This window comes from Muscardinus avellanarius (assembly GCF_963383645.1).
Source record: "Muscardinus avellanarius genome assembly, chromosome: 3".
Classification (NCBI taxonomy): Eukaryota; Metazoa; Chordata; class Mammalia; order Rodentia; family Gliridae; genus Muscardinus; species Muscardinus avellanarius.
The window spans coordinates 139,600,781-139,612,838 of NC_137788.1; the positions used below are offsets into that span (position 1 = coordinate 139,600,781).

At 52.2% G+C, this 12,058-nt stretch overlaps 1 protein-coding gene across 1 annotated transcript; it reads right to left on the reverse strand.

Moving 5' to 3' along the window:
- Positions 1-898: 898 nt before the first annotated feature.
- RPP25 (ribonuclease P/MRP subunit p25) lies at positions 899-1,510 on the reverse strand (the record flags this gene model as incomplete). The annotated part of the gene is made up of 1 exon (XM_080690530.1): positions 899-1,510. Exon 1 carries the CDS (start codon positions 1,493-1,495, stop codon positions 899-901), a length of 597 nt encoding a protein of 198 aa, XP_080546656.1. The 5' UTR covers positions 1,496-1,510.
- Between the last annotated feature and the right edge of the window lie 10,548 nt (positions 1,511-12,058).

Below are 12,058 nucleotides of genomic sequence, written 5' to 3' on the forward strand. Positions count from 1 at the left end.
GTCCAGACACACCCAGGGAGGACAGGAGAGATAGAAGCCAGTGTGCCTCCCTCCCTGCGCCATTCTGAAGCTGTCCAGTCTCTGTGCTTGACCCCTAACGCTCCAAAGGCTGGAGGGGGGCTGACCAGAGCTCCAGAAGCTCCAGCTGAGACTCCAGGTGTGTGTACGGGGGCAGAGAGAGCGCGTCAGGCCAGAGCTGTCTCTGCACAGGCAGGTGATTAGGAAAAAAATGGGGACAGAGCCATTTTTGTTTGTTTTATTGGAAGCAAGACTCCAGGGTGAGGTTCAGGGGAGAAAACACGGAAAGTTCTGTTCTGGATCTCTCCCTCTGGGCCAGCAGAGGGAAAGAGTCATGTTAAAACAGGAAGGAAAGCTAAAATGAAAACTGTCCCAGGATGGAGGGCAAAACTGCCCCCGACACATACATCGAAGACTACCCTACTCTCAAGCAATCATTTTCTCGGCCCCCACCTCCCCCATCAACGCTGGAGGTGAGTCTAGGAGCTCCCTTCCCTTGCCAAAGTTCGGGCGCCCTTCAGGCATGCCGAGTGCCCATGACACCCGTGGTTCCCAGACAAGGCTCGAGAGACCCACTGCCCACCATTTCCTCGGAGAAGAGGGTCCTGGAATGGCCCAGAAAAGGCGAAGCTCTGCGTCTTCAGGCAACATGGTTGTAGAATCAACCATTCCATTCCAGACATCCCGGGGCTCCTCTGAACCTCCTCCTGCCATTCCCGGGGGCCCCCTCTCTTGTCGCCTTGGGGTCGGTCCGTGCTGCCAGTCTGAGAAGCTGTGTCCAGCATGTGGGCTCCTGGGGACCCAGGCATGAAAGGCTGGGGATGCGTTTTAAAGTAGAGGCGCTGGGAATAAGATCCTGTCGGTCTAGGTGGCCCGGGTCTTAGGCAGTCCGGTGCTCGTCCGCAGCCCCTGGCTCAGGCTGTACCCGCTTCGCGGTACCTTCTCCAGCTGCGGGCTCTCCTAGGCTCCTCTTGGACGTCGGCGCGGTCGGGAGGGACGAAGGACCAGGATGGGGGTTCGGGGGCTGGTAGCCGAGCTGTTGCGGATCCAGCGCGTCCTTGGAAAGTAGGATGGCGAGGCCTGGCACGTTCTTAAGTACACTGAGACTGGCGGCCGGCTCGCCGGGAGCCTGACCCGGCGTGGGCCCAGGCGGGAGGCTCTGCCACACCTCGCGCACGCTCCGGTAGCGCAGCCGCGTGACCTGGTGCAAGCCCGCCAGGCGGCGCTTGAGGATCTCGACGCACGTGACGGTCTTGGTGGTGGCCCGGCCGCAGCCGCTGAAGACGATGGCGCGGGTGGCCGGCTGCGCCATGCTGGCGGTGGCGAAGGCCAGCAGGTTGCGGATCTTGCTGCCCTCCTTGACCCGCATGTGCACGGCCCCGGGCGCCAGGTCGGCGAAGGGGCCGCAGCCCGGGCCGCCCTCCTCGGCCCCGCCCCCCGGCGCCTCTTCCGAGCGCACCTTACGGAAGTTCTCCATGCGCCGTCGTCGCCGGGACCGCCGGCTTGGCCATGGGGCCGCCTCAGCCCTGGGGCTGCATGGCCGGCAGGGGTAAGGGCGCGGGATCCGCGCGGGGGCTGGCGGGCTGGCCGGGACCGCGCCGCCCTCGGTCCCCACGCCTCTCCAGCGGGCGCTGCTCTGGAGCCCCGCGCTCCGCGCCTTTAGCCGACACCCCGCCGGGGAGCCTGGACCCCGCCCCTCGCAGGCCCCGCCCCTCGCAGGCCCCGCCCCCAACCCTGCCCGGCCCGCCCGGTCCCAGCCCCGCCAGTCTTTCCGCCCGCGGTCCTCGCTGCCCCGCGTGGGAGCTGCGCGCACCCCGGGGCGCATTAGCAGCGCCAGGGGGTGACTCGAGAGGCGAAGTTCTCCGCTAATTGCCATCAGTCCTCCCTGAACCAACACGCCTTAAGATGCAACCTAAATAAAAGCGGCTCGCGATGCAAATTCCGTTTCAGGCCAGTTCCCTGAGTCCTACAGGGTTCCCGCTGAAAGGTCCCTGGTCTCCTTTCTGGGACAGATTTGCGAGCGGCCTGCTGGGGCCGCGCTCCTCCAGCCCTCAGGGGAAGCCCTCCTCCCTTCCGTCCCCCGGTATTCTTGTCTCAAGGACAGCCCATGCGTGGTCAGCAGAGTGCGGGGGGCGCTGACTGCGGCTCCGCTCCGCGACTACTACGCGGAGGTGTGGTCCTGCCGGGCAGCCAGAGACCCAGGCTTCAGCCTCGCCACGCCGGACCCGAGCGCTGGCATACCAAGCGCCTACGCACCCCTGGGCGCGGGGAGTGATGCCCTGGGCCTGATTGTTCCCTAAGGTGACTGGGGAAAAGAACAAGGGAGACCCCTCCTCGAGGGCGTTAAGCTCCCCCACGGTGGCTGAAAGTCCACTCTCTGAGCGGCATGCGTTAGTGGACGCCAGGATTGCTTCTTCTAAAGTGGATTCCCCCTTCCTCCCTGATATAATTCGTTGTCAGTCAACCCTGGAGATTCAGTGGGATCCTTTTCAAAAAGAAGACCGAAGGAAGGCAGGTCGGTGTGCGTGTGCGTGTGCGTGTGTGCGTGTGTTAGTTACTGGAAACTGAATCCAGGGGCAATCTACCCCTGTGCTTCACCCCAGCCCTATTTAATTAAATTAAGTAATTAATTTTTTTTTGCAATACTGGGGATTGAACCCAGGGGCATTCTGCCTCTGAACTATCCCTCCCATCCCTTTTTTTTTTAATTCTGTATTTTGAAACAGGGTGGCAATAAGTTGAGGAGGGCTTCATTAAGTAGGGGAGGCTGTCCACCAACCGCGATCCTCCTGTCTCAGCCTCCTGAATGCTGGGATTACAAGCATAAACCGCCACGCCTGGCCCCTTCTTATTTTTGTCTTTTATTTATTTATTTATTTATTTTTGTGTGTGTGTGTGGGGGTCTGGGGATAGAACCCAGGGGCATCTGACCTACAGCTACACCCACTGCCCTATTTTTTATTCTTTATTTTGAAACGGGGTCTCACTAAGTTGCAGAGCGCCTCATTAAGTAGCTGAGGCTGTCCGCGAACCGCGATCCTCCTGTCTCAGCCTCCCGAATACTGGGATTACAAGCATGCGCCACCACGCCCGGCTATTTTTGTCTTTTAAAACAGGGTCTCGCTAAACTGGGGAGGGCCTTGCTAAATTGCTGAGGCTGGCCGGGAACCTACGACTCTCTTGTTTCACCTTCCCAAGCCCTGGGATTACTGACAGACGCCATCACGCCTATCCCTTTTTTTCTATTGTTGTTGTTTTGAAACAGGGTCTCACTAAGTGCTGAGGCTGGCCTGGAACCAGCGGTCCTGCTATCTCAGCCTCCCAAATGCTGAGATCACATACATGTGCCACCGTGCCCAGCAGAGGGAGGTTTTTAGAGGAAGGGAGGGAGGTGGCTGGGAGGCCTGGAGTCGAAGCCTTGGGCCATTCTGAAGCCACTGGTCTCCTGCCAGGTGAGAGGAGCAGTAGAAAGACCCGAGGGTGGAGCTGAAGGAAGGATGGGAGGGAGTGGTCTGAGAGGCAGCCCGAGTCTCTCTAAAACTGCCCCAGAGCATCACCTTCATCCCTGCACATCCCTCCCGGAACTGGGCGACAGGAGCCCGCCTGGTTCGGGTGACGATCTGGCGCCGGGGAGAGGAACAGACGGGTGATTCCAAAAGTATTGGCGGCGTGGAAGTGCCTGGGGTTGCTGGGCTTCATTCTAGGGAGGGGCTGCCGAGCCCTCCTCTCCCTCTGCGACTACTCTCTAGGCATCTGCAACAGTTTTCAGCCCCTGGTAGCCACATCCCCGGGTTTACCCTCAAACCTCTCTTTGGGGGGTGGCTGCAGCACCTCTGCGCCCCAAAATACAGGTAACTGACCCTTTCCAGGGTCTCCTGCTCGCGGTTTGGGGCCAGGGGCCCTCTGCGTGAGCTGCAAACCAGGACTCCCGCTTCAGCTCCCGCCAGCTGCAAAAGGAACCGCTCTCTGTAGGAGCCCGAGCGGCCTGGGGAAGACACGAGGACCGAAGCGATCGCGGGCGCGTGGATCCATGGGCTCTGTAAGACCCGGGCAGCGGTGACACTTTAAGGACGGCAGTTTCCGACAAGCCTGAGAAAAAGGCCCCGAGAGGCCCGGAGCTACGTTGGAAAGGCTGTTTGGGGGAAGAACCAGCTCTCCGACCCGGGAGTGTGCCAGGCTGGGCTGAAAGCGCTCAGCAGGCGACGGCCCCTGGGAGCTCAGGTCTGTGTAGGGCGAGGGTGGGCGGTTGTGCCTTCGCCAGGCTGGCCCTCCTGGACGCCGCCAGCCCCGCACCCCCGCTGTCAGCTGGAGAAGACGCCCCCTCCGCGCCGGAGTCGGTGGAGGGAGAACCGAAAAGGCCCGCGCCGCTCCCTTTCTCCGCTCCCTCTGCAGCACTTAAAATGTAAATGCACATCGTGATTAGCCGCGGGGTCGCTAATTACAGCTGAAGCCATTCATTACGCTGTCATCCGCGCCGCAGCCCGCCGGCTGCGCGCTCGGTCCCCGCCGCGGAGGGCGGCGGGCGGGGGCGCGAGCTGGGCCGAGCCGAGGGGCCGGGCGCGGGGAGCCGGAGCCCGGAGAGGGCGGAGCAGGGCGCCCCCGCCAGGAGGCCCAGGCCCGAGGGGGGCGGCGGGGAGAAAACGCTGGGGGCCCGGGAAGGGGCGGGCGCCGCGGGGAGCGAAGAGGGGTCAGCTGGGGGAAAGTGGGAGTAAACGTGCCCTTCTCTTTACACAATGGTTACGAACGAGGGACCGCAGGATGTTAGGAGCCCATGCCAGCCAAACACCCGAGGAGCCCAACTTTTTATTTTTTTTCGGAAGCGGGGAATTCTACCCCCGAGTTACAACCCAGCCCCTTTGTAAATGAAAAAAGTGTGTGTGTGTGTGTGTGTGTGTGTGTGTGTGTGTGAGAGAGAGAGAGAGAGAGAGAGAGAGAGAGAGAGAGAGAGAGACAGACAGACAGACAGACAGAGACAGACAGAGGCAGACAGAGACAGACAGGCAGACATACTGGGGATTGAACCCAGAGGCATTCTACCTTCAAGCTACACCCCCAGCCCTATTTTCTTTCTTTCTTTCTTTCTCTCTTTCTTTCCTTCCTTTTTTCTTTTCTTTTCTTTTCTTTCTTTCTTTTTGGTACTGGGGATGGAACCCAGGAGCATTCTCTCGATCTACACCCCCAGCCCTTATTTTTTAATTCTTTATTTTTGGAACAGGGTCTCACTGAGTTGCAAAGGGCCTCAGTGTAGTAGGTTTAGTAGTAGCTGAGGCTGGCTGTCCGCGATCCGTGATCCTCCTGTCTCAGCCTCCCAAATGCTGGGATTACAAGTGTGCACCACCACGCCTGATTCCAATTTTATTTCTTATTTGGAAACAGAGTCTTGCTAGGTTGGTGAGCTTATTGGAAGCAGCAGGGAATGGGGAAAGGTGGCTGAACACCCCAAAGGGGCTGTCGGGGCTCTGGTGTCCAGTAGCTGTCTTCAGGTCACTACCCGAGTGTAGCCCGAGCCAAGTGCCATCAGTTACAAACTACTTTCTCCCAGGGTCCACGCGATTTTCCAGAAAAGTGCAGGTCACCCCTAAGGGCCCTGGTCAGCCTTGATGTCCAGCAGAGGCCTTCAGATCACTACCCGAGAGTAGCCCGAGCCACGGGCCCTCAATTGCACTCTGCCTTCTCTCAAGGCTAACACGACCTTTGGGAGAGAGAGAAGCTCCCCAAAAGGGGAGGGGGTCCCCGAGAGGGAAAACCCCCCCAGTTAACTAATTTTTTTAATGCTATTTCCAGAGGGGTATGGTGGCACAGTCTGTAATCCTAGTACTTGGGAGGCCGAGACAAGAGGACCAAGGTTTTCAGCCAGCTTCAGTAACCAAGTGAGACCCCGTTTTAAAAATAAAAAGAGGCCGGGCGTGGTGATGCACGCTTGTATTCCCTGCACTTGGGAGGCGGAGACAGGAGGATCCCACAGGTTTGAAGCCAGACGTGCTGGCTTAAGAGACCCTGTTTCCAAATTTTAAAAAGTATAAAAATAGGTCTGGGAGTGTAGCCCAGAGGTAGAAGGGTTTCCAGGAACCCCAGTACCACACACAAAAATAAATAAATATAAAAATAAAAAGAGCCAGATGCTACATTCTTATGATCTTGGTACTTGGGAGGCTGAGATCAGAAGATTGCATGTTCATGGCCTGACTCAGCAATTTAGTGAGAGCCTGATTCAAAATAAGGAAATAAAATAGGGCTGGGGATGTAGCTGGGAGGTAGAATGCTTTTAGTTTTTTTTTATTCTCAGTGCCAAAGTAAAAAATAAATATATAAATAGGGCCAAGAATCTGGCTCAGAGTCAGAATGCCCCTGGCTTTAATCCCTAGTACCCCCCACACTAATAATAATAATAATAATAATAATAATAATAATATATCCAAAACCAGGTGTGGTAGCACACGCTTGTTTTTGCAGCATTTAGGAGGCTGAGACAAGAGGATTGCAGTTCACAGACAGCCTCAGCTACTTAGTGAGGCTCTTCGCAACTTAGTGAGACCCTGTTTAAAAATAAAGAATAAAAAAATAGGGCTGGGGGTGTAGCTTGGAGGTAGAATGCCCCTGGGTTTCATCCCTAGTACTGCAAAAAAACAAACAAAAAACAACAACAACAAAAACTATTTCCATATTTCAATCTATATGTGTTTAAATTTTTAATTATTATTATTTTTTTAGGTACTGGGGATTAAAACCAGAAGCATTCTACCTCCCAGGTACATCCCAGCCCTATTTTTTTTTTTTTTTTTTGCGGGTCTGGGGATGGAACCCAGGGGCATTTGACCTCTGAGCTACACCCCCTGCCCTATTTTGTATTCTTTATTTTGAAACCAGGTCTCACTGAGTTGCAGAGGGCCTCACTAAGTAGCTGAGGCTGTCCACGAACCATGATCCTCTGGTCTAAGCCTCCCAAATGCTGGGATTACAATCATGCGCCACCATACCTGGCTTTATTTTTTAAAATTCTTTATTTTGAAACAGAGTCTCACTAAGTTCCTGAAGCTGGCCATGAACCTGTGATCATCTGTGTCAGCCGCCTAAGTACTGGGATAAAGCTGGGGCTATATAGCTCAGAGGGGGAATGCCCCTGGGTTCAATACCCAGTATTCCCCCCCCCCCGCCCAAAAAAAATGGAAAAAGTTGGACACAGGAAAAGAAAGCTAGTGAAAAGCTAGGCGTGATGGTGCACGCTTGTAATCCCGGTATTTGGGAGGCTGACAGGAGGATTGCAGGTTTGCAGACAGCCTCAGCCATTTTGTAAGACCTTGTTTCAAAATTAATTATATATATATTTTTTACCTCGTCACATCACTGATTGAAGCAAACAACACAACAGAAGCAGAGATGAGGAAGAGCACGCACTGGGAAGACAGGATCTGCAGGGCCCTCTGGCCCAGCCTCGGAATTTGCACATCTTCATTTTCACATTATTTCCACTTTATTCTATTATTTGGAAAGGAGCCGGGCCCGTATTCAAGAGGGAAGGGGATTGGCCTCCACTTTTTTTTTTCTTTTTTTGCGGGTCTGGGGATGGAACCCAGGGACGTTCGACCTCTGAGCTTCATCCCCGGCCCTATTTTTTTATTTTTTATTCTGAAACAGGGTCTCATTAAGTTCCAGAGGGCCTCACTAAGTAGCTGAGGCTGACTGAAAACTGCAATCCTCCTGTCTCAGCCTCCCTGAATGCTGGGATTACAAGCGTGTATCACCACGCCCGGCTTACCCTCCACTAATTGAGAGGAAGGGCATCAAAGAATTTATGGTCCTTCTTTCCATCCTTCCTTCTTTCTTCCTTCCTTCCTTCCTTCCTCCCTTCCTCCTTTTCTTTCTTCTTTCTTTGTGGTTGTACTGGGGATTGAACCCAGAGATGTTCTACCACTGAACTACATCCCAGCCTTATTTATTTATTTATTTATTTATTTAATTTATGATGAAACCCAGAGGCTTTCTACCTCCAGGCTATACTCCCAGACCTATTTTATATTTTATTTGGGAACAGGGTCTCACTAAGTTGCTGAGAGCCTCACTAAGCTGCTGAGGCTGGCTTAAACCTGAGATCCTCCTGTCTCAGCCTCCCAAGTACTGGCAGGATCTTGCTAAATTGCCCAGGCTAGCCTTGAACTTTTTTTTTTTTTTTTTGCAGGTGTAGGGATGGCTCCTAGGGGCATTCGACCTCCAAACTACACCCCCTTGCCCTATTTTTTATTCTTTATTTTGAAACTGAGTCTCACTGAGTTGCAAAGGGCCTCACTAAGTAGCTGAGGCTGTCCTTGAACCGCGATCCTCTGGTCTCAGCCTCCCAAATGCTGGGGTTAAAAGCCTGTGCCACCAGGCCAGGCATTTAGCCTTGAACTTTTTTTTTTTTTTTTTTTTTTTTTTTGGTGGTACTGGGATTCCTGGAAACCCTACCTCCGGGCTACACTCCCAGACCTATTTTTTATACTTTTTAAATTTGGAAACAGGGTCTCTTTTTTTGTTTGTGTGTGTGGTACTGGGGGTGGAACCCAGAGGCTTTCTACCTCCGGGCTATACTCCCAGCCCTATTTTATATTTTATTTTGAAACAGGGTCTCACTGAGTTGCTGAGAGCCTCACTAAGTAGCTGAGGCTGGCTTCGAACCTGCACGATCCTCCTGTCTCCACCTCCCAAGCGGGGGTGGGGGGTGGGGGGATTGCCACCACGCCTGGCTCTGCCACTTGGGTGACTGGGGTTACAGGAATGTTTCACCAGAAAACACAACAGAAAGGGTGTTTGGGAGGAAGAAAAACAGGAATGAACATCCTGAAGTAAATCTCTGGAAAGAGCTCTGGCCTTCTCAGGAGAGCTGAGTTTCTTTCCTGACAAACAGCAAGTACTTAATAAAGTTTGTTGAGTGAATGCATAACTCTTCTCTGAGACTGTTTTCATGGGCATTGGAATGGTTCCCATTTTACGGGGCTCTCCTGGGGGTCGACTGGGATTGTGGGTATCAGAGCTATTTATAAATTTAACAGTGTTAGGCAATGAAGCTTGGAGGCAAATGTGGCTTTGGGGAGCAGGATCGGGATCTGCTATTCAAGAGTTCTTGCCCAGGTCAGGCATCTCTCCTTTCAGATGGAGCCCAGGCCCTGGGTCAGTGCTCTGATTCCAGGCCCTCTCCGCTCATCACGTGTCACCTCCAGGCCTCGCTTTCCCCGTTTGAGTCAGCCAGGCCCGTGCCTAGGAGTCCTGCCACCAGCCAAGCCCCTCACTGTCCGGCTGCTCTTCTTCCTGAGTCCCCCCGGCCCCACAGAAGGGAAAAGGGGGGCTTGAATTGCAGACCTAGTGAGCAGTACCATCTGGGGACAAGTGCCATTAATCTTGCGTGAATTCAATTGCTTTCCTAGGACACAGGCCAAGTCGTCTTAGTCCTGGGAGGCAGAGGAAGAGAGGCATGTGTGGGAGGGACCTCAAGTTAATGGGGGGGGACAAGCTATGAGGGAGAAGCAGAAGCAGCCTCCTGACGTCCTTCTCCATCTCCCTAACAACTGGCTGCTGCCGTTAGCTCCTCCATCTCCCTAAACATTCCCCACATAGCCAGGCGTGGTGGCACATACCTGCAATCCCAGTGTTTGGGATTGGCTGAGACAGGAGAATCACAGGTTCGAAGCCAGCCTCAGCAATTTAGCAAGACCCTATTACTTTCTTTCTTTTTTTTTTAATCTTACTATATTCAGAACTAAATTTATTGTTCTATATAATATGGAAAAATAAATGAAAATCACATTTTGCCCTTGAGTAACTTGTGATCCTACTGGGGAGACAAAGGTACTCAAAAGTAATAGCTGTATTACAGGATCACAGCTGAGCAGAGGTAATGATGAGATGCTCCATAAACTGGAAGTAGAGATAGGTATCCCAGAGAGGAGCAACCAATGAAATGATCAGCTTTCAACTGCCATTTTATAAAAGGTACATATTTACTCATTCATTTGGTAGCCATTTATTGACCAATTTCTACATATTGGGTGCTAAGCCTGGCTTTAGGGATATAGTTGGTGAAATAGACAAATGTCTCTGCCCTTGTAGAGTTTGAAGTACAACACAAGAGTTGAAGTGTTGAACTCACAGTCTGCTAGAATTGGGCATTCTGTAATGAGTAACTCCAGTATTGATTTGCTATCCTCCACTCTACTCTTGATTTTGAAGATAGCTGCTTAGACATGGCGGAGGTTGGCTGGAGAATCTTTCTCAGTAGTTACCTGGGATGGCATGTCTTTTGATCTATGCAGACCTACTATACACAGAGGAACCAAAATATCTTTAATCTTTCAATTTTAAAAAGGCACTATGGGAATTAAAGAAATTAATTTATCCATTTATTTTTGATGACTTCATTCGAAATTAGGTTTTTGAAAACATGAGCATAATAGTGCTACTTACCAAGTCATACATTTAGTAATGCATTAAAAAATTAGTTTTAAGGCTGACTCTCAAAACTACTGTCTCGAATTTAACCCATTAGAAACAGCCAAGATTAATGGTTATAGTATATCTTTATATACCTTTCTCAATACTCACAAACTTAAGCCAACCTATATGCATAGTTTACTAAAACCTCTGGATTATAGCTAAAGCAATACTAGGAAGAAAGTTTACAGAGATAAATGCCTAAAATAAAGGAAGAAAGATCTCAAGTAAATTACTTTACACCTCAAGAGAATAGAAAAGTAATGATCTCACAGTTAACAAATTCAAACCATCCACAGTCTGAATCCAGTCCATCACCACTATTTATATTGCCTCAATTTGCTAAGACAAAGACAAAAAGCCTAGTAGGAAAAAAATGAACAAAATATATAAACAGTCATATCACATAACACAAAATGTGCATTCCCAAAATTATCATAACAATGAAAAATGAGTACTATAGTGAAATAATAATACTTGTAACATATGTTTGCAATATGTTAATGATAATTGTATCAATTCTCATTAACTGAATATTTATTATTTTTTTGTTTTTTTAATTTATTTTTATTGGTGCATTGTAATCATACATCACATTGGAATACAAGACTTGAGAGGATATACAAGCACACATCATCCAATTAGCCCTCATCCAGTCCCCATCCCATTCCCTCCCCCTCCCTCGATCCCATGCTTGTTTGGTGATTAACTTTGATACATATGTTTATGTATCTCCTGCTTTTTAAAGAGGCTCCATCCTCGCCTATTCCATACGCTCTGATTGGTCACCTTAATTGCTTCACTATAGGGCCCTTTCTATAGCTCGACCTCTTCCTGTTGCCCTTTTCCTCCTAGTTATTGCTGATTAGGGGAAGCATCTGGTTTTAATTTTCTGCGATATTTCTCTGTGCATGCCGCGTTGCAAATACCGATCCCACTCTTGACGGCCCCAGTTGTGGCCTGGCTACCTGGTGGACTGATCCAGACCTCGCTGGCTCAAGCAGCAGCATTGCCTCATGGGAGGCCCCGGTTCTGGTTCGCTGGGCCCGACACTGGCCTAACCCCTCAGCTGGCTCTGATCCCGGCCTCAGAGGCCCCAGCACCGGCCTTCCTCATGGCAGGCTCCGATGTTAGCCAATGGCCCTGGCATCGGCCTAACCCCTCAGCAGGCTCCGATCCAGGCCTCGGAGGCTTCAATAGCGGCCTTGCTTCACGGAAGGCTCCGATGCCGGCCGCTGGCCCCGGCACTGGCCTAACCCCTCGGCAGGCTCCGATTCTGGCCTCTGAGACCCCGGCACTGACCTTGCCTCGCGGCAGGCTCCGATCCCAGCCTCGCTGGCCCCAGTACTGGCCTAACCCCTCGGCAGGCTCCGATCCTGGCCTCGGAGGCCTCAATAGCGGCCCTGCCTCACGGAAGTCTCCAATGCTGGCCTTGCTGGCCCTGGCACCGGCCTAACCCCTCGGGAGGCTCCGATCCTGGCCTCGGAGGCCTCAATAGCAGGCCTTGCCTCACGAAAGGCTCCGATGCCGGCCTCTGGCCCCGGCACCGGCCTGACCCCTCGGCAGACTCTGATCCTGG